The 22,124-nt window shown below is 39.5% G+C and overlaps 1 protein-coding gene across 3 annotated transcripts in view; it reads left to right on the top strand.

Moving 5' to 3' along the window:
- DIRAS2 (DIRAS family GTPase 2) overlaps positions 1–21,777 on the top strand; it is an 86,396-nt gene extending 64,619 nt beyond the window's left edge. For all 3 annotated transcript variants that reach the window (XM_064291026.1, XM_064291025.1, XM_064291024.1), the window contains exons 2-3: positions 11,274–11,343; positions 16,493–21,777. In XM_064291026.1, coding sequence (XP_064147096.1) covers positions 16,529–17,128 — 600 coding nt within the window. In that variant the 5' untranslated portion in view covers positions 11,274–11,343; positions 16,493–16,528 and the 3' untranslated portion in view covers positions 17,129–21,777. The remainder of the gene's footprint in view (positions 1–11,273; positions 11,344–16,492) is intronic.
- The last annotated feature ends 347 nt before the right edge of the window (positions 21,778–22,124 follow it).

The following is a 22,124-nucleotide window of genomic DNA, read 5'->3' as shown; positions in this document are numbered from 1 at the left end:
TTTTTTTTACCAGTGTCTTCAGTGCAGGCTGGACTTCTTCCTTCAGTACCATTGGTTCTAGGTGTTTCATACAAATTATACCATACAATATATGGTCTTTCATGATTGCCTTCTTTCACTTAGTGTCATGTTTTAAGGTTCATACATCCTGTATTGAAACACGTATCAGAACTTCATTTTTTTTTGCTGACTAATACTCCAGTATATGAATTTACTATATTTATTAATCCATTCATCAGTTGACAGACATTTGGTTGTTTTCACTTTTTGACTATTATGAGTAATGCTCCTGTGAACATTTCTTTACAAGTTGTTGTGTGAACATGCTTTTATTTCTTACATGTATATACCTAGGAGGGGAATTGCTGGGTCATGTGGTAACTTGCCCCACACATCTGTCAGTTTGTCCTGCTATCGTGGCTTGCATGCTGCTGTGATGCTGAAAGCTATGGCACTTGTATTTCATATAGCAGTGGGGCCACCCATAGTAGACAGGTTTCAGTGGAGCTTCTAGACTAAGACAGACTAGGAAGAAGAAGGACCTGGCAATCTGCTTATGAAAAACTTGGCCATTGACATTCAACCATGTCAGGAGGTACCAAATGATCAAGAACTGATGGTACTGAAGGAAGAAGTCCAAGCAGCACTGAAGGTAATCGTGAAAAATAAGGCTCTAGGAAATGATGGAATACCAGTTGAGATGTTTCAACAAATGGATCCAGCACTGGAGGTGCTCACTTGTCCATGCCAACAAATTGGGAAGGCAGCTTCCTGGACAACTGGAAGATATTCATATTTGTGCCCATTCCAAAGAAAAGTGATCCAACAGAATGTGAAAATTATCAAACAATATCATTAATATCACACACAAGTAAAATTTTCCTGAAGATCATTCAAAAACAGTTGCAGTAGTACATTGACAGGGAACTGCCAGAAGTTCAAGCCAGATTCGGAAGAAAATGTGGAATGAGGGATATCATTGCTGATGTCACATGAATCTTGGCTGAAAGCAGAGAATACCAGAAAGATGTTTACCTGTTTTTTATTGACTATGCAAAGGCATTTGACTGTGCGGATCATGGATCATAACAAATTATGGATAACGTTGCAAAGAATGGGAATTCCAGTAACTTAAGTGAGCTCATGAGGAACCTGTATATAGACAGAACCTGTATATAGACCAAGAGGCAGTTGTTTGAACAGAACAATAGTTCATGGTTTAAAATCAGGAAAGGTGTGCTTCAGGGTTGTATCCTTTCACCATACTTATTCAATCTGTATGCTGAGCAAATAATCTGAGAAACTGGACTATATGAAGAAGAATGGAGCATCAGGATTGGAGGAAGATTCATTAACAACCTGCGTTATGCAGATGACACAACTTTGGTTGCTGAAGTGAAGAGGACTTGAAGGACTTACTGATGAAGACCAAAGAGCACAGCCTTCAGTATGGATTACACCCCAATATAAAGAAAACAAAAATCCTCACAACTGGACCAATAAGCAACATCATGATAAATGGAGAAAAGATTGATGCTGTCAAGGATTTCTTTCTACTTGTATCCACAATCAATGCCCATGGAAGAAGCAGTCAAGAAATCAAATGAAGTGTTGCACTGGGCAGATCTGCTGCAAAAGACCTCTTTAACATGTTAAAAAACAAGACGTCACTTTGAGGACTAAGGTGCACCTGAGCCCAGCCATGGTATTTTCATTGCGTCATATGCATTTGAAAGCTGGACAACAGATAAGGAAGATCTAAGAAGAATTGATGCCTTTGAATTATGGTGTTAGTGAAGAATGTTGAATGTACCATGGACTGCCAGAAGAAAGAACAACTGTGTCTTGGAAGAAGTACAGTCAGAATACCCATTAGAACAGAGGATGACAAGATTTTGTCTCAAGTACTTTCGACATGTTATCAGGAGGAACCAGTCTGTAGAGGAGGACATTATACTTGGTAAGGTGAGGGTAAGTGGAAAAAGAGGAAACCCTCAACCAGATGAAATGACACAGAGGCTGCAATAATGGGCTTAAGCATAACGACTATTGTGAGAATGGTGGAGGACCAGGCAGTGTTTTGTTCTGTTGTACATGCGGTCAGTATGAGTTGGAACCGACTCCATGTCAGCTAATGGCAACGGTAACTCTATGTTTAATCTTTTGAGGAACTGAAGAATGTTTTCCAAAGCATATATATAATTTTATGAGGGTTCTAATTTCTCCACATCTTTGCTAACACTTGTTATCTGTTATTTTAATTGCAGCCATCTTATTGGGTGTGCTGTGGTTTCTTGTGATTTTTTTATTTGCATTTTTCTGATGTACATCTTCTTGGAGAAATATCTATTAAGATTCTTTGCCTATTTTTAATTGAGTTCTTTATATTTTTATTATTTAGTTGAACAGTCCTATAGAAGTCTCTTATCAGATATGTGATTTGCAAAAATTTTCATCCATTGTGTCATTGTCTTTTCACTTTCTTGGTAGTGTCCCTTGAAGTAAAACAGTTTTTAATTTTAATGAATTCCAGTTGGTCTATTTTTTTTCTTTTGTTGCTCATGCTTTTGGTGTCACATCCAAGAAACTGTTGCCCAATTGAAGATCACAAATATTTACATCTAAGTTTTCTTCTAATAATAATATAGCCTTTGGTCTTGCTTTTAGAACTTTGGTCCAAGTTATTGTTTTTACTATTATTTTGTATGTGGTATGAGAGTTTTTTTTTTTTTTATGAGAGACGGGTCTAGCTTTATTCTTTTGCATGTGGATATTCAGTATCCAAGCACCATTGGTTGAAAAGACTATTCTTTTCCCCGTAGAATTTTCTTGGCACACTTGTGGAAAATCAATTGACTGAAAATGCAAGGGTTTATTTCTGGCCTCTGATTCTATTTTATTGGTTTAAGTGTCTATCCTTGTGCCAGAGCACACAGTCGTGATTATTGTAGCTTTGTAGTATGTTTGAGATTGGAAGCTTAGGCTCTTCATTTTTTTTTTTTTGAAATACTGTTTTGGATATTCTGGGTCCCTTGAATTTTCATCTAAATTGTAGGATAAGCTTGCCAATTCCTGAATAGTAGCCAGTGGGATTTTGATAGGGATTGCATTGAATCTCTAGATGATTTGGGGAATATTGTCATCTTAACATTATTAAATCTCCTGATATATTAACCTGGGATGTCTTTTGATTTATTTAGGTCTTCTATAAGTTTTTTCACCCATGTTTTGTAATTTTCACTTAGATACTTTTGCACTTCATTTGTTAAATTTACTCCAAGTATTATTTTTGATGCTATTTTAAATGGGATTGGTTTTTAAATTTCATTTTCAGATTGTTCATTGCAAGTGCATAAAAATACAACCAATTTTTGTAAAATGATCTTGTATCCTAAAACCTTTCTGAACATGTTTATTAGTTCTAAGAGTTTTCTTAGTGAATTCCTTAGAATCTTCTATATACAAGGTCATGTCATTAGCAAAGGTGATATTTTTGCTTTTTCCATTCCAGTGTAGATGACTTTTATTTACTTGCCTAATTCTGCTGATTAAAACCTCTAGTATAATGTTGACTAGAAGTGCCGAGAGCATTTTTTTCTTGTTCCTGGCCTTAGGGGGAAAACTTCAGTCTTTCTCTGTTTAGTATTGTTAGCTGTAGGTTTTCTGTAGATGTCCTTTATCAAGTTGAGGATGTTCCCTTTCATTCCTAGTTTGTAATTTTTTTTTCTTAATAATCATGAATGGTATTGCATTTGGTCATTTTTTTGCACCTACTGAGATTATCATATAGTTTTTGTCTTTTATTCCACTGATACCAAAAAAACAAACCCATTGCTGATTCCGACTCACAGCGACCCTACAGGACAGAGTAGAACTGTCTCATACAGCTTCCAAGGAGCGCCTGGTGGATTTGAGCTGCCAGCCTTTTGGTTAGCAGCCGTAGCTCTTAACCACTGCACCAGCAGGGTTTCCATTCTATTGATAGGCTGTATGAAATTAATTGATTTTTGGACGTTAAACCAGCCTTTCGTTAATGTGGGATAGACCCCACTTGGTTATGTTGTATAACTCTTTTTATATATTGATGGATTCAGTTTCCTAGTATTTTGTTGAGAATTTTTGTGACTATTTTCATAAGAAATATTGGTCTGTAGTTTTCTTGTGTTATCTTTATTTGGACTCACAGAGTGGAATATGTTCCTTCCTCTTCTAATTTTTTGGAAGAAATTTTTTTTAGTTCTCCATTAAATATTAGGTAGAATTCATCAGTGAAACCATCTGAACATGGTCTTTACTTTGTGGGTAGTTTTTAAATTACTAGTTCCATCTCTTGTTATAGATCTATTAAGACGTTCAATTTCTTCTTGATTCAGTTTTGGTAGTTAGTGTCTATTTCATTGAAGTTATAAGAGTTGCTCATAGGAGTCATTCATAATCCTCTTTATATAAGGTCAATAATAATATCTCCACTTTCATTCCTGATTTTAGTAATTTAATACTTTGCTCTCTTATTATTTTATTTTTTTTGCTCGGTCTAGCAAAAGGCCTGTCAGTATTGTTTTGGTTTTTTGTTTTTCTTTTATTGTGCTTTAGGTGAAGGTTTACAACTCAAGTTAATTTCTCATACAAAAACTTATACACATATTGTTATGTGACCCTAGTTGCAATCCCTGTAATGTGCCAGCACTTTTCCCCTTTCCACCCCGCATCCCCATGTCCATTCAGCCAGCTCCTATCCCTTTTTGTCTCCTCATCCCACCTTTGGACAGGAGCTGTCCATTTAGTCTCCTGTATCTACTTGAACTAAGACATACACTCTTCACGAGTATTACTTCATGTTTTATAGTCCAGTCTAATCTTTGTCTGAAGAGTTGGCTTCGGGAATAGTTTTAGTTCTGGGTTAACAGAAAGTTCAGGGGACATGTCTTTGGGGGTTCCTCTAGTCTCAGTCAGACTGTCAAGTCTATTTATGTGAATTTGAGCTGTGCAGCCCACATTTCTCCTGTTCTGTCGGGGACTTTCTGTTGAATTCCCTGTCAGGGCGGTCATTGGTGGTAGCTAGGCACCATTTGCTGCTTTTGGTCTCAGGCTGGTGGAGTCTCTGAGTTATGTATCCCTTTTGTCCCTTGGGCTAACATTTTCCTTGTATCTTTGGTGTTCTTCATTCTCCTTTACTCCAGGTGAGTTGGGACCAATTGATGCATCTTAGATGGCCACTTGCAAGCTTTTAAGACCCCAGTTGCCACTCACCAAAGTGGGATGCAGAACATTTTCTTAATAAACTTTGTTATGCCAGTTGACCTAGATGTACCCTGAAACCATGGTCACCAGACCGCAGCCCCTGCTACTCTGTCCCTCAAAGTGTTTGGTTGTATTCAGAAAACTTCTTAGCTTTTGGTATAGTCCAGTTGTGCTGACTTCCCTTGTATTGTGTTGTCCTTCTCTTCACCTAAGATAATTCTTGTTGGCTATCTAGTTTTTTTTTTTTTTTTTTTTTTTATCTAGTTAGTGAATTCCCTCACCTTCTCTTCCCACCTTCGTAACCATCAAAGAATATTTTCTTTTGTGTTTAAAGCTTTTCTTGAGTTCTTATAATAGTGGCCTCATACAATATTTGTCCCTTTGCAACTGACTAATTTCACTCAGCATAATGCCTTCCAGATTCATCCATGTTGTGAGGTGTTTCACAGATTCATCATTGTTCTTTATCATTGTGTAGTTTACAAAGAATATACCACAATTTGTTTATACATTCGTCTGTTGATGGGTACCTAGGTTGTTGCCATCTTTTTGCTGTTGTGGACAGTGCTGCAATGAACATGGGTGTGCATGTATCTATTAGTGTGATGGCTCTTATTTCCCTAGGAGATATTCCAAGGAGTGGGATTGCTGGATTGTATGGTACTTCTATTTCTAGCTTTTTAAGGAAACACCATATCAATTTGCAAAGTGATTTTACCATTTTACATTCCACCAGCAGTGTATAAGTGTTCCAGTCTTTCCACAACCTCTCCAACATTTATTATTTTGTGTTTTTTGGGTTAAAGCTGGCCTTGTAGTTTTCTTTGTATAGGTCTTTTATATGTCTGGTTAGATTTATTCCAAAGCATTTTATCTTCTTGGGGGCTACTATGGAAACCCTGGTGGCATAGTGGTTAAGTGCTACGGCTGCTAACCAAGGGTCGACAGTTCAAATCCACCAGGCACTCCTTGGAAACTCTATGGGGCATTTCTACTGTGTCCTAGGGGGTCACTATGAGTTGGAATCGACTTGACGGCACTGGGTTTCTGGGTTTGGGGGGCTATTGTAAGTGGTATTGATTTGGTGATTTCCTCTTTGAAGTGCTCTTTGTAGGTAGAGAAATCCAACGGATTTTTGTATGTTTACGTTGTATCCTGATACTTTGCTGAGCTCTTCTATTAGTTCCAGTAGTTTTCTTGTGGATTGTTTAGGGTTTTCTGTATATAAGATCATATCTGCAAATAGGGATACTTGTACTTCTTCCTTACCTGTTTGGATGCTCTTCATTTTTTTTTTTTTTTTTTCTTGCCTTATTGCTCTGGCTAGCACCTTCAGCACAATGTTGAATAAGAGTGGTAATAATGGGTATCCTTATCTGGTTCCATTCACAAGGGGAATGCTTTCAGACTCTCTCCATTTAGGATGATATTGGCTGTTGGCTTTGTAGAAATGTCCTTTGTTATGATGAGGATTTTTCCTCCTATTCCTATTCTACTGAGAGTTTTTATCATGACTTGGTGTTGGACTTTGACAAATGCCTTTCCTGCAGCAATTGATAAGATCATGTGGTTCTTATCTTTTGTTTTATTTATATGATGGATTTCATTCATTGTTTTTCTAATGTTGAACCATCCGTGCATACCTGGTATGAACCCCACTTGGTCATGGAGAATTATTTTTTTTGATATGTTGCTGCATTTTATTGGCTAGAATTTTGTTGAAGATTTTTGCATCTATGTTCATGAGGGATATTAGTCTGTAATTTTCTTTTTTTGTGTTGTCTTTACCTAGCTTTGGTATCAGAGTTATGTTGGCTTTATAGAATGAGTTTGAGAGTATTCCATCCTTTTCTATGCTCCGAAATACCTTTAGTAGTACTGGTGCAAACTCTTCTCTGAAAGTTCGTCAGAATTCTCCAGGGAAGCCATGGGGGCCTGGGCTTTTTTGGGGGTAGTTTTTAAATTACCATTTCAATCTCTTTTTTTGCCATAGGTATATTTAGTTGTTCTACCCCTGTTTGTGTTAGTTTAGGTAGGTAGCGTGTTTCTAGAAATTTGATCATTCTAGGTTTTCAAATTTGTTAAGAGTATAACTTTTCATAGTATTTTATGATTCTTTTAATTTCAGTTGAGTCTAGTATGATATCGCCCATCTCATTTCTTATTTGGGTTGTTTCCTTCATCTCCTGTTTTTCTTTTGTCAGTTTGGACAATGGTTTATCAATCTTATTGATCTTTTCAAAGAACCAGGTCTTGTTAACTCTTTCAATTGTTTTTCTCTCTCTCATTTATTTCTGCTCTAATTTTTGTCATTTCTTTTCTTCTTGTGCCCTTGGGCTTCTTTTGCTGCTCTCCTTCTACTTGTTTGAAGTGTAGGGTTAATGTTTTGATTTTAGCTGTCTCTTCTTTTTGGTTGTGTGCATTTATTCCTATAAATTGACCTCTGAACAATTCTTTTGCTGTGTCCCAAAGGTTCTGGTAGGATGTATTTTCATTCTCATTTGATTCTGTGAATTTCTTTATACTATCCTTGATTTTTTTCTATAGCCAAGTAGTTTTTGAGCAAGGTGTGTTCAGTTTCCATGTATTTCATTTTTTTTCCCTTGCTTTTTTTCTTATTGATTTCTACTTTTGTGGCTTAATGATCAGAAAAGATACTTTGTAATATTTCAAAGTTTTGGATTCTGTTAAGGCTTTTTTTGTGGCCTATACTATGTGCTCTATTCTGGAGAATGTTCCATGTGTGTTGGAAAAGAAAGTATACTTGGCTGTTGTTGGTTGGAGTGTTCTGTATATGTCTATGAGATCAAATTGGTTGATTGTGGCATTTAGATCTTCCAAGTTCTGTTCTTCACCAAAAGTGGTATGTTGAAGTCTCCTGCTATTATGGTGGAGCTGTCCAGTTTTCTTTTCAGTGCTGTTAGCATTTGTTTTATGTATTTTGGAGTCCTGTTGTTGGGTGCATAAATATTTGTTATGGTTGTGTCCTCCTGGTGTATTGACCCTTTAATCATTTTATAGTATCCTTCCTTATCCTTTGTGGTGGATTTTACTTTAAATTCTATTTTGTCAAAGATTTATATTGCCACTCCTGTTCTTTTTTGATTGTTGTTTGCTTGATATACTTTCTCCATCCTTTAGTTTTAGTTTGTCTTTGGATCTAACGTGTGTCTTCTCTAGGCACATATAGACAGATCATGTTTTGTTTTTTTTTTTATCCATTCTGCCACTCTGTCTCTTTATTGATGCATTTAGTCCATTTGAATTCAGTGTGATTACTCAGTGCTGTCATTTCGATGCATTTTTTGTGTGTGTTGTTGGTAATTTCTTTGTTCCACTTAATTTTCTGTGCCGAGTCATTTTTCTTTATGTATTTTCTTTTCATTGTTGTTGATTTTGTATTTGCTGAGTCTTTATGTTTTTCTTTTTTTTATTTTGATGTGCAGGATTTTTAGTTTCCTTTGTGGTTACCTTATCATTTACCCCTATTTTTCTAAGTTTAAACCAATCTTTTATTTCTTGATATTGCCTTGAATTTTCTCTCCATATGAAAGTTATTCAACTACATTATTTTGTCCCTTTTTTTTGTTTTAATGTTGTCATTGTTTACACAATGACATCTCTGTTTCCCTATTTTCAGTGTTTTAGCTTTGATTTATTTTTGCATTTCCCCTATTTGGGTTGATTTCTGGTTGTTCTGTCCTATGTTTCAGGATTGGGTTGTTATCTAATGGTATTGATTTTCAAACTGGAGGATTCACTTTAGTATTTCTTGTAATTTTGGCTTGGTTTTTACAAATTTCCTTAACTTCTGTTTATCTGGAAATGCCCTAATTTAGCCATCATATTTGAGAGACAGTTTTGCTGGATATATAATACTTTGCTGGCCATTTTTTTCCTTCATGGTTTTATATATGTCATCCCATTGCCTTTTTGCCTGCATGGTGTCTGCTGAATAGTCAGAGTTTAGTATTTTTGACTCTTCTTTGTAGATGACTTTTTGTTTATCCCTGCCACTCTTAAAATTCTTTATCTTTGGTTTTGGCAAGTTTGATTATAATATGTCTTGGTGACTTTCTTTTGGGATCTACCCTGTGTGGGGTTCGATGAGCATCTTGGGTAGATATCTTCTTGTCTTTCATGATATCAGGAATGTTTTCTGTCAATAAATCTTCAACAATTCTATCTGTATTTTCAGTTATCCACTGCCCCTCCCCCTTTCTGGTACTCTAATCACTTGTAGGTTAAAGTCCCACATAATTCCTAGAGTGTCTTTGTTTTTTTAAATTCTTTTATCTGATTTTTCCTGAAATAAATTGGTGTTGACCACTTTATCTTCATTCTCACTAATTCTGCTTCCATTGCCTCAATTCTACTCCTATGACTTTCTATTGAGTTGTCTAATTCTGAAATTTTATTGTTAATCTTCTGGATTTGTGCTTCCTGTCTCCCTATGGATTCTTACAGCCTGTTAAATTTGTATTTATGCTCTTGTATAACCTTCTTAAGTTCCTCTGTTGCTTTGTCAGTGTGATTCTTGGCTTGGTCTGCATTTTGCCTGATCTGCTTCCTGATCTCTTGAGTAGCTCTGTGTATTAATCTTTTGAATTCTACTTCCAGTAAATCTAAGAACTTTTCTTCCTCCAGGAAGTTTCTTTGTGCTTTGTTTTTTTGGTTGCTGAAACCATCATGGTGTGCTTCTTTATGTGCTTTAATATTGACTATTGTCTCCGAGTCATCAATGTTATTATATTTATTTATTTTATGTTTACTCACTGTGTTCTAGCTTCTTGTTTTGTTTTGATAGGCCCAAATAGGCTGGTCATGTGGGCTACTTTGATTTTTGGTGTCTTTGAAGTTCTCACATCCTGTCACCAGGTGGTTAGAGATGTTACTAGGTATGTGAGCCCAGAAGTCCGTTTACTTTTCTTGTGTGAATTCAGCTCACGTGTCCAGGTTGTTAATCACCGAATGTGTGGTGCAGGGTCTTACCTACAGTCCTAGATGGGCAGGGCTACGTAGGGGTGATTGGAGTAGGCCCAGGTATCGCCACAGTAGGGGGTCATGTGCTGAGCAGGGTAGGGGGCTGACGGCTTCCCCTGAGTTCCTGGGTGGAAGGTATGTCCCTGTCCCTAGAGTGCATGAGTGGGTGGATTTTGCAGCCAGAGTTTGGGCACCCAATGCTGTTGGCTGTAAGGACTGGGAGTCACCACTTATTCTTGGACCCCTGTCGTGGGTGGCTAGGTGAAGTGGGTGGAACCACCAGTCCTCAGGCATCTGATGTGGGTAGGTGAGGACCCTGCTTAATGGGCAGGGTGGTGTCAACTGTCACAAATCTGCCACTCCCCCTTAGCTGTTACAGTAGAAAATAGGCTTCATGTATATACCCCATTGTACTGTGCTAACGAGGGCCTATGCTGTTGAAGTGGACTCACACAGGTCTAGGCAGGGGTGAAAGGCATTCAAATTCTGCGGACCCCTTATGCCTGTGCCTAGGCAAAGGGCTGTTCCTTCCCTGAGTTTCTGGCTTAGGGGACCTGGCAGATTATTTTTTCCTGTTTGTTAATTTTTTCCATCACCAAAGCTGGGAGAATGGCTCAGGATGCACGATGGTTCCCACTTCCAGCCCAGGGGCACAGAAATCACTGAAGCCAGACCAGGACCAGAGCAGAGTAGGGAGGGAGTGAGTAAATGGGAGAGAGGTACTTCCCAGAGAGTGGATGGGTTTTTTTGATCCCATGCGGTAGGTTAGACGCTTGCAGTTAACTTTCATAGATTCAGCACCACTTCGCCCTGGTTCCACAGGCCTGCACGGACTCTCTGCAGCTTCATCTCTCCTGTTGTGGAAAACGCATCCCGAGTGCTTCTGTTTGCCCCAGCCCAAGTGCGCTGGCCAGATCAGGTCTGGCAGATCCTCTCTGCTTCTGAGCTCTCTCTCCCTCCCCCTGCCACTCAGTCTGACTCTTCTACTTTGTCTTTGATGTTCAGGGTTCCTAGATTGTCATATATAATTGATTTACTTGTTTTTTCAGGTCTTTGTCATAAGAGGGATCACAGGAAACATCTGACTACTCTGCCATCTTGGTCTACTCTGCCTCAAAGGTCTGTAAATTTTGTTGATGTTTTCAAAGGACCAACGTTTGGTTCAATTAATATTCTCTATTGTTTTTTAATTCTTTTATTAAGAATTTTAGCCTCCATTCTAATCATTCCTTCCTTTGGGCTGTTTGCTTTCCCCACCCAACCTCCCAAGGTTTTAAGTTAGAGTATTAGGTTATTGGTTGGAGATCTTTCTTTAATATAATGTATTTAATGTCAATGTTTATAGCTATAAATTTCCCTCTAAGAAATTCTTTAGTTGCATCCCCCTAAAGCCTTTTTGTTAGTTTTCTGCTCTTGGCATTTTGATGCCTTCTTTTCTTTTTTCCCCTCCTCTCCATCTCACTGCTGCTTTGTGAACCTTCTAAGCTTCATCCTTAATGAAAGTAGCCAAATAACAATGTACTGGGAACTGTGCTAAGTGCTTTGTTTTCTGTTGTCTCACTCAATCCCCATAGCAGCTCTATGAAGAAGGCATTGTTATTATTTCCGTTTTATAGCAGAGGTAACTCAAGTACAAAAAATTTAAGTAACTTGCCAAGCTCTCAGTAATGTACATCAGATTAGGCATTTTTAGTTTTCTCCTGTCATTCTACATGCCCTCTTCCTGGGTGATTTTCATTTACTCTAGTACTATTTATGTATGGATGATACCCAAATATTTATCACTAGACTGTACCTCTCTGCTAAGGTTCTGAACTATAAACCTAATTGCCTGCTAGATATCTCTATTTGTTCTACAAATCTGATCAAATTATAGCTCCTTTGTCCTCATTGTCTATCACCTCTTCTCCAAACCTGATCCTCTCTTCTGCCTTCTGTCTTGATTAAGGGTGCCACCAGGTGTTCTCTCAGATACCAACTCACACCAGCTTTTTACTGTGGCATTAATAGTAACTCAATTTTTATGCCATTGTTCTTTTCCATGAGATCCTTTCTTCTGATTGACATACCTTTCTTTACTTCACCGTCTGGCAAATTTCAGGTCTCTGTGAAATCGTCCCCAAGGGTCCCAGGCAGGACTAGTTGACCCATCAAGTCCTTCTTCCTTAGTTTATAACTTTATCACAGTGTCTACCAAATGGGGTATAATGTATCCATTCCTTTGTCTGCCTGCCTTCAATGTGGTTAGTTTTTCTTGGGTAAGCACTAAGTTTGCATAGTGTCTAGAAGATGGTTTATAAATGCTTGTGAAATAAATAAATGATTATGAGATGAAATAATATAGTTTAGAGTTTGGGGAAAAATAGTTAAAGAGAGTTCAGGATCAGTATGGAGTTATTTTACAGACCTATCTCGTAAGTACTCATTGAATTTTGTATCCCTTCAGCTTCCTGACTCCTATTCATCTTTTAGATTCCTGCTTCCGTGCCACCTCCTTGTTCCTGATATTCCACATAGTGAGGTGTTTAGGGAACTTATTTTTCTTTATCACTGAGTAGTATTCTATTGTATGTATCACATTTTGCTTATCCTTTCATTTGTTGATGCACACTTAGATTGTTTTTACATTTTTGCTGTCGTGAATAGTGATGCAACGAACATAGGCGTGCATATGTCTGTTCGTGTCACTTCGATTAGATCCCTATGATATATACCTAGGAGTGGAATTGCTGGATCAGATAGCAGCTCTACCTCTAGTGTTTTGAGGAACTGCCAGACTATTTTCCACAGATGTTGTACCAATTTGCACTCCCACCAGCTAATAGGTGAGGGTTCCAATTTCTGTATATCCCCTGCAACACTTGTTATTTTCTGTTTTTTTTTTTTTTTAAATCTTAGCCATCCTAGGAGAAGTGAAATGGTATCTCATTGTGGGTTTGCTTTGCATTTGTCTGATATCTAATGACATTGAGCATCTTTTCAAGTTATCTGTTCACCATTTGAATATCCTTTTTGGAAAAGTGTCTGTTCATGCCCTTTGCCCAATATTTGATTGGGTTGTCTTTTTGTTGCTGTCATGGATTGAATTGTGTCCCCCAAAAATATGTGTATCAATTTGGGTAGGCCATGATTCCCAGCACTGTGTGATTGTGCACCATTTTGTCATCTGATATGATTTTCCTATCTGTTATAAATCCTACCTCCATGTGTTAATGAGGTAGAATAGGTGGCAGTTATGTTAATGAGGCAAGATTCAATCTACAAGATTGGATTGTGTCTTGAGCCAGTCTCTTTTGAGATATAAAAGAGAGAAGCCAACAGAGAGTTGGGGGACCTCATACCACCAAGAAAGAAGCACTGGGAGCGTAGCACATTCTTTGGACCTGGGGTTCCTACCCTGAAAAGCTCCTCGACTGGGGAAGATTGATGACAAGGACCTTGCTCCAGAACTGACAGAGAAGAGAAAGCCTTGCCCTGGAGCTGATGCCCTGAATTTGGACTTGCAGCCTACTGGATTATGAGAGAATAAATTTATCTTCATTAACGGCATCCACTTGTAGTATTTCTGTTATAGCAGCACTAGATAACTAAGACGGTTGCTAAGTTGTAGAAGTTTTCTATATATTTCAGATATTAAACCTTTATCAGTTATATCATTCCCAGAGATATTTTTCCCATTTTGTAGGTTGTCTCCTTACTCTTTTGATAAAGTTTTTTGATAAACATAAGTATTTAACTTTTATGAGGTCCCAGTTATCTATTTTGTTTCTGGTTGCTAATGCATTTGTTGTGTTTAATAATCTATCATTGAAAAAAATTAGTTCCCAAAGCTTTGTTCCTATATTTTCTTCCAAGAACTTTATGGTCTCAGATTTTATGTTTAGGTCTTTGATCCATTTTGAATTAGTTTGTGTATGGTGTGAGGTATGGATCTTTTTTCATTTTTCTATATGTAGAAGTCCAGTTTTGCCAGTACCATTTGTGGAAGGGACTATTCATGATGTAATTTATTAAATGTTATCTGTATTTAGAAAAAGTTATCTCTTTGATGTCTATCGGCTGCTTGCAAGCTTTTAAGACCTCAGGCACTCTGCAACAAAACTCGGAGGTAGAACAGAAGCACCGAACATGTTATTAGGCCAGTTAACTGGGATATTCCGTGAAGCTATGACCCTAAACCTCTAAACCAAGGAACCAAATCCCACGAGGTACTTGGCTGTACATAAGCAGCCTCAGCAGCTAGCTCCACAGGGTTTGTAGTGGCTGATTTCTCAGCAGTAGATCATCAGGTCTTTCTTCTGAGGTGCCTCCGGGTAGACTTGAATCACCCTTTGAGTTGCAGCTAAGTGTGTTGACCATTTGTACCACCCAGGGACTCCAAGTATATAGAATAGACTTTACCGAATACCTACTCAGGCCCTCCTGCCATCTTTTTCTGTTAACGTAACTTTGTGCCATCTATATTCTGCTTTCCCATTGATATATCTTCAGTTTCTTGATAGGTTTCGGATTCCAAAGTGCACATAAGAACAACCAGAAAACCAAACCCACTACTGCAAAGTTGATTCTGACTCCCAGTGACCCTATAGGATAGAGCAGAACTGCCCCACAGGGCTCCCAAGGCTGTAAATCTTTACGGAAGCAGACTGCCACGTCTTTCTCCTGCAGAGTGGCTGGTGGGTTTAAACTGCCAAGCGCTTTAACCACTGTGCCACCAGGGCTCCTTGCATATAAGAACAATTAAGTGTTTAATTGTGAGAATCTGGAGGCAGATGTACATGGTGAAATAAGAAGATGGGATGCCACCGTGCTGGGCTTCACTCTTACATTCTGTCTGCCAGTAGACACACTCATTGCACACACCAGTTTCCTTCCATGGTTAAAATTATGCTTAATAATTTTTACTGGTCTCTATAAATGACTTTATTGAGCAGTATCTATGATTATTTTCATTCTTTTTCTAAGAAAAGTGAAAAATCAGCATAATGCTTCCCTGGAGAACAGAGTGGATTACATGCTTTACATTACCATATTACTTGTTTAGTTTCAAAAAAAGTGGATGTGGCTTAATTCCACACTTTTTCTGTGTGTGTTATATGTCCTTTCTCAGGGTCTCCGGGTAGCTCAAATTATTTGCACTAGACTACTAACTGAGAGGTGGCAGTTTGAACCCACCCAATGGTACTGCAGGAGCACCATCTGATGGTCTGTTTCCATAAGGATTACAGTCAGGAATACCCTATGGGTCATTTCTACTCTGTAACTCTTTGCCATGAGTCAGGGAAAACTCAGTGGCAATAGGTTTGGATGTCCTTCCTCATTAGTGAAGGGGCAGGATGAAAGATATTTGATTATATATGAAGCAAGCATATTTATTCCTTGGACTGGGGGTGATGTTTGCAGTGAAGGGAAGCCCCATTCTATTCAATTTTAATGGTCACTAATAAGTTTTTTTTTTTTTAATAAGTAGTTTATATTACCATCTTGATAATACTTGACTACTTAAGAATCTCAAAAATAAAGCACTGTAATCATTTTAATTTTGATGAATGGAATGACTCTCCGGCCTTCTCAGTTAACCGTCAACTATTACCTGCTTAGTGGAGAGAAGCCACACCATGGCCTGAGTAATGCCAAAGAGACTGTGACTAGCTCTAACAGGAGCCTGTGGGATGGGCCTTGGTTTTGGCGATACTTTGGTTTGCATCTCAGTCTTACCCCTCCTGGCTTTGTGACATGGAAGACATTATATTCCGTTTCCGATTCCAATGTCTTCACTGCACAATGGAAATAGTGACACCAAATTCTGCAAGTGGTTATCAATAGAGGGTAAAGTGCGGTCATGGTCCCCAAACCTTCTGTTGGCCCAGGACAGGAACCATTCCCGAAGACAACTCATCAGACATGGAAGGGACTGGACAATGGGTTGGAGAGAGATGCTGATGAAGAGTGAGCTACTTGTATCAGGTGGACACTTGAGACTGTGTTGGCATCTCTTGTCTGGAGGGGAGATGGGAGGGTAGAGAGGGTTAGAAACTGGCAAAATTGTCACGAAAGGAGAGACTGGAAGGGCTGACTCATTAGGGGAAGAGTAAGTGGGAGTATGGAGTAAGGTGTATATAAGCTTATATGTGACAGACTGGCTTGATTTGAAAACGCTCACTTAAAGCTCAATAAAAATTATTAAAAAAAAAAAAAAAAGAGGGTAAAGCGATCCTTCTTGAGAAGGTTTTTATTAATTCTCTTAACCATCTCTTTCCTTTGCTAGGTGTTTCCTGGTTGAGTGTTAGAGCCCACCAGCAACATGCCAGAACAGAGCAATGATTACCGGGTGGCTGTATTTGGGGCAGGTGGTGTTGGCAAGAGCTCCCTGGTCTTGAGGTTTGTGAAAGGCACGTTCCGAGAGAGCTACATCCCGACAGTAGAAGACACCTACCGGCAGGTGATCAGCTGCGATAAGAGCATATGCACACTGCAGATCACCGACACGACCGGCAGCCACCAGTTCCCTGCCATGCAGCGTCTGTCCATCTCCAAAGGGCACGCCTTCATCCTGGTGTACTCCATCACCAGCCGGCAGTCCCTGGAAGAGCTCAAACCCATCTACGAACAAATCTGCGAGATCAAAGGGGACGTAGAGAGCATCCCCATCATGCTGGTGGGGAACAAGTGTGACGAGAGCCCGAACCGCGAAGTGGAGAGCAGCGAGGCAGAAGCCTTGGCCCGGAAATGGAAGTGCGCCTTCATGGAGACCTCGGCCAAGCTCAACCACAACGTGAAGGAGCTCTTCCAGGAGCTGCTCAACCTAGAGAAGCGCAGGACTGTGAGCCTACAGATCGACGGGAAAAAGAGCAAGCAGCAGAAAAGGAAAGAAAAGCTCAAAGGCAAATGTGTGGTTATGTAAGCGCCCTTTCAGTGGGAGGAGCAGTTGCGTGGCCCTGGTTGCCTCATTTCCCCTCCTCCAGCGTGAAACCCACTGTTGTCAGGGTAGCATGTACGATGCCCACGTGTAAAATGTTGCATTTTGACAGAGATATGCCCTTTTGTCCTCAAAGAGGGCATGTCACACCACCAACAATAAGCACCCCCTCTCCAGAATCCCAAACTCTGCCAGTCACAATGAAAACCAATCTGCTCAGCATCTCAGGAAACTTGAAAGAGGCGCTGATTTCCGAAGGCATCATTCTCCACTAGAAGGAGCTAGGACTTGTCCGCATGGCAGCAGCCTATGCTGAGAGGACGAAGTATCATCTCCATGCATGTGAGCATGTTAACGTTGAGCTACAGGTGTTTCTCTCAGCTCAGTATTAAGTCTTTGGGGGAGGGGACAGGCAGGAGAAGGTGAGAAGACAGACCAAAACTGTTCCCTTTGATAGTGTTTTAACTGGATTAAAAATAACCTCACTAGCCTCTCCCAAAGGATGCCGATTCTCATGCCCATTGACCTGTTAGGGTCTTCACTACCCTGGTGGGGGGTGGGGTGTACTCACCTCTCCTAGACCTAGTTAGCAAGCATTGTCTGATCTTTAGAGTATTTTCACATTCAATGATAAGTTATCTAATTGTGTGCTGCTCTGTCAGAAGTTCTTTAATTTTGGAGTGAAAATATTGTGACATTACTAAAACATCGCAATAACATTCCTGAGTGTTGTACTTGGAGGGTTTTAGAAATGTGAGTGTTCCTTCCTTTGACCGATGAAGGGTATAACTTTCTCCCAACCCTCAGATTTTAAATAAAAGCAAATAAAGTAGCTATTTTTAGACTAATTTTTTCCTTCAAGATGGTTTTCCTCTCTTAAATGACTTGATCTGTGTCCTGTTGGATGACAAGCAACAAAGATCATTGACAACCACAAGCACATTCATTTTTCTAAGGGACACGAATGTGTGTAAGCCACACTTTGCAGCTTAACAAAATGTTTGAAACAGAAGTTGTTCACTGTGTTTCTGATGATCTCTCTACCTATAAAAAAAAATATCACAAGTATATTCCTGGTAAATGCATTCAAGTAATAGTAAATTATCACACATGTTCAATTATAAAGGTCTTCTAAGAGTTGTTCAATGCAGCGTTAACTCTAGAAATAATCATCTTCCTAGTAATTTTGTGTGAATCTTTAATCCTTCAAACCAAGTTATGGTCATTGCCAGCTACTGTGTGCTGACACAGAAGATGGGGAGGAGCTAGACACCAGGCAGCTGCTCTCTCCTTGGCAGAGCCTATCAGCTGGTTGCTTTGCCATCGTAGAGCCCAGTGTGGCTGAGCTTCCTGAACATTTCAACTGACAGGGCTTCTCAGTGCCCCTGTGTCTGTCAGTTAGTCACCATAATGGACACTGTCCCCTGTGGAATCTTCCTCTTCCTAATGAAACATCTAGCAGGCAAAGGAAGCTGGAGTACTGGCTCGTACGGGTGAGCTGCTTGGCTCTGGGGCTGTAGTGCCAGCCCCAGGCAGAGTTCTGGAGTTTGAGATGCTTGTCTTCAGCACATACCCTGTTGGGTCTTCTCTCTTGGGCACCTGGTTTCTTTTTACTGCCTCTTCACAGCAGGGATTACAACACCTCAGTCCTCCTAAGCACACTTAAGCTGTCAACATCTCATATTTTTCTTTAGCCTTTTCTTGTTTAATTTCTTTTCCCTGGTCTCACCCTCACTGCTCTACCAATACATTACCCTTGTGATACAATTAGTGTGTGGAAGGCACCTTTGAGAACAGTTTGGCTCTGTGGTCTTACCACCTCCCTGGTCTTTAGCAGTGACCTTCTAGAACAAACCATCTCTGGCTTTACCAAGGATAGGGAATATTCATCTGGAGAAAGGAGACAAGGAAGTGTCCTGGAGCCTGTGGGGTGGAGCCCGAGGTCTCGAGACCCTCTTTAAACCCAAGTGGGCACACCCTCAAATAGGCTTGCTCTGTTCCAGAAGGTTGACTTGAGCCTTCATGGTGAGATCTAGTTTGTGGATTTTTTAATAGTATTTGTTTTTCAACTGTCCCCATATTTTTCCATTTTTATTCTCAGAGAATGTCATAAGTTTGTAATCTGGAGATGATTAAATGGCAGAAGAAACAGAACTTCATAACCACAGTGGGGTTTATAGAGTTTGGATTTGTTCTTTGCTAACAGTAAAATATGGTATCTACCACTGATCCTAAGGACAGTAAGGCTTCCAATGTGAATGTCCCTACAAACAGTACTTTTTCTACTAATTGCAAATCAGAATTGCTTTTAGCCCTTTCAAACCAATACCTACATTTGTGTTTAGAGCTTTATTTGAATCCTTGAGTGGTGCAGATGGTTCACCCTGTGGAATACAGTTCTACTCTGACACACATGGGATCGCCATGAGTTGGAGTCAACAGTAACAGGGTTGAGAACTTCATATGAGAAGCTTGTAATGATTGTAAATCAAATTTCTTTCAGGAAACCCTCTGTTCCTTCATATTTTGCCTGTGAGTTTTATAGGAAGGCTTTTGGAACCTCAATCCCTGGCCTTCATACTGAGATCATTTTTCCATGAACTGAACTGAAGATAAAAAACCCAAAACCCAGTGCCATCGAGTCGATTCTGACTCATAGCAACCCTATAGGACAGGGTAGAACTGCCCCATAGAGTTTCCAAGGAGCACCTGGCGGATTTGAATTGCTGACCCTTTGGTTAGCAGCCGTAGCACTTAACCACTACGCCACCAGGGTTTCCAAACTGAAGATATGGGTGGTTATTTCAAACTAATCTTTTAGAAGCACCCCAACTGACTCAGGGTTTGAGAAACAAATGCCATTGAATCAGAAGTTTTCAGCATTTATATGGCTACGTACCCGTGTGTAGTTTGGGTTCTTGAGAACACAACTTACATTATATCTGGGCACAGACATTTTTGACCTAGCCACAGAAAGTTATGGAACTCAAAATTTACTGCTTTGAAGATGACAACGTGGGAACAAGCATGGGCTTGAGTTCCCTTCTGTCTCTACCGGTCCCTTTTCCATCCAGTGACAAGCCATGAGTGTGCCCTGGGCATGCATGCAATACAGCAAGACCAACACAAGAGCAATATTGAATTGTTCATCATAGCTAAAATTATATATATGTGTGTTATTTATCTTCTTGCATTTTTGACATATAAAGTAGTAAATTGTACATATCTATAAGCAGGTGTATTTGCTTCACTGTTTGTAATATTTAAGAAATGCTCATTCTTTGTAGAACACAAAATGTATTCAATATAAAAAATTCCTCTGTGGTAATTTTTTTTCAAAAATTTCAATGTGTTGCTCCTACATAAACTCTTTGAAAATATCTATGACTAAGGGAACATATGTCAACCCTCTAAGGTACGTCCTGGAATTCAGTACACCACAAGGACAGTCTGTGGACAAAGTATTTACAGAGCATGATTTTTATACTTGTGGGATATCAGTGTGTATATTTATATTTAAAGTGTATTATTGTTACAATTTATATTTAAAGTGTATTATTGTTACAACTTCATTATTTTATTTACTCTGAAGTTATAAAAATCTCCCTTGCATACATGTTTCTAGTTGGCAGTGATGTTCTGACTAAAACAAAAGATATGAAAATAAAGCTTCAATTAGGACAATCTGGCTGGAAGATGATGCTGTTTATTATTATTATTATTTTGATTTGGATGGTCTATGAACAGTGGAGGTTCAGTGGTAGAATTATCGCCATCCCTGTGGTGATGAGTGTTGGATTCCCAGCCAACACACCTCCGCTCAGCCACCACCTGTCAGTGGAGGCTTGTGTGTTGCTATGATGCTGAACAGGATTCAGTGGACCTTCCAGACTAAGACAGACTGGGAAGAAAGGCCTGGAGATCTGCTTCTGAAAATCAACGAATATAAACCCTATGGATCACAATGGCCTGATGTGTAACCAATCATGGGAATGGTGCAGGACTGGACACTGTTTCATTCCACTGTGCAGGAGTGTCCGTGAGCAGCTAATGACAAAAACAGCATGGCAGGTCTTGGCCTAGTCCTCACTCAGCTGCTCTTAACGTGCTTGTTGACAGATATGATAATATCAGGCTTTGTGCAGGTCTTGGTTTGGGGACAACAGCTCACCCTGAGCTTTTCCTATGAAACTTTCCCTGCTGGTACCTTATTACTGAGCTGAAATGAAATAGATGTTCCAGACAGGTAAAGGTTAGAGGGAAGGGCCCTACTTGGCTCAAAACAGAAGGAGTGAGGACAAACTCTCCTCCTCCCTCTTTCCTTAATCTGCCTCTGCTCTGTCTTCCCACCTGGCCTTCTCAGAAGGGCCCATCTGCCCTGGAGCCCAGGCTAAATGCAGTTGATTTAGAAAGTCCCTAGCAGTTTCTGGGCGTGGTTTCTGCTTAACACCCTTGATCACTAATTTTTTCAGCACTAACCATAAAATAAAGCTTTGCTCACTCTTCCACTTAATAGCTAGGTGACTTTGTGCAGGTTCTGAACCTCTCTGTACTTTTGCAAAATGGGGATCATTATGCCTGCAGCATTGGGTGGCCCTGGGGATTAAATTCATGATCAGCATAAAGCATTTAGAGTCGCCTTGTCACAAATTTTTTTTTTTTTTGACACATATTGAGCTTTCCAGAAAATAAACAAAAACCTGCTGATTATGTAGAATTTGCCATGTCTGTCTTAGTGTGAAAATTAATTTATGCAAATACACCAATCAACCAGAAACTTTTAGTTTCCTAAGCCTTTGTTTAACAGCTTTCCCAGTCGTACTTTCTGCAGGTCACTCCACTCCCCATCTCACTGTCCCCCCCCCCACTGCCATTATTGCTACATTATTCAGGGATTTCTCCATTTATGGATATAATTGCAATCAGCAGGCACCATTAGGCCCCACTTAAGTGCATCCTATAATCCGGTATTTATCAAATT

Source organism: Loxodonta africana, chromosome 9, assembly GCF_030014295.1.
Source record: "Loxodonta africana isolate mLoxAfr1 chromosome 9, mLoxAfr1.hap2, whole genome shotgun sequence".
NCBI lineage: Eukaryota > Metazoa > Chordata > Mammalia > Proboscidea > Elephantidae > Loxodonta > Loxodonta africana.
This window is presented reverse-complemented; position numbering and strand designations above follow the sequence as displayed.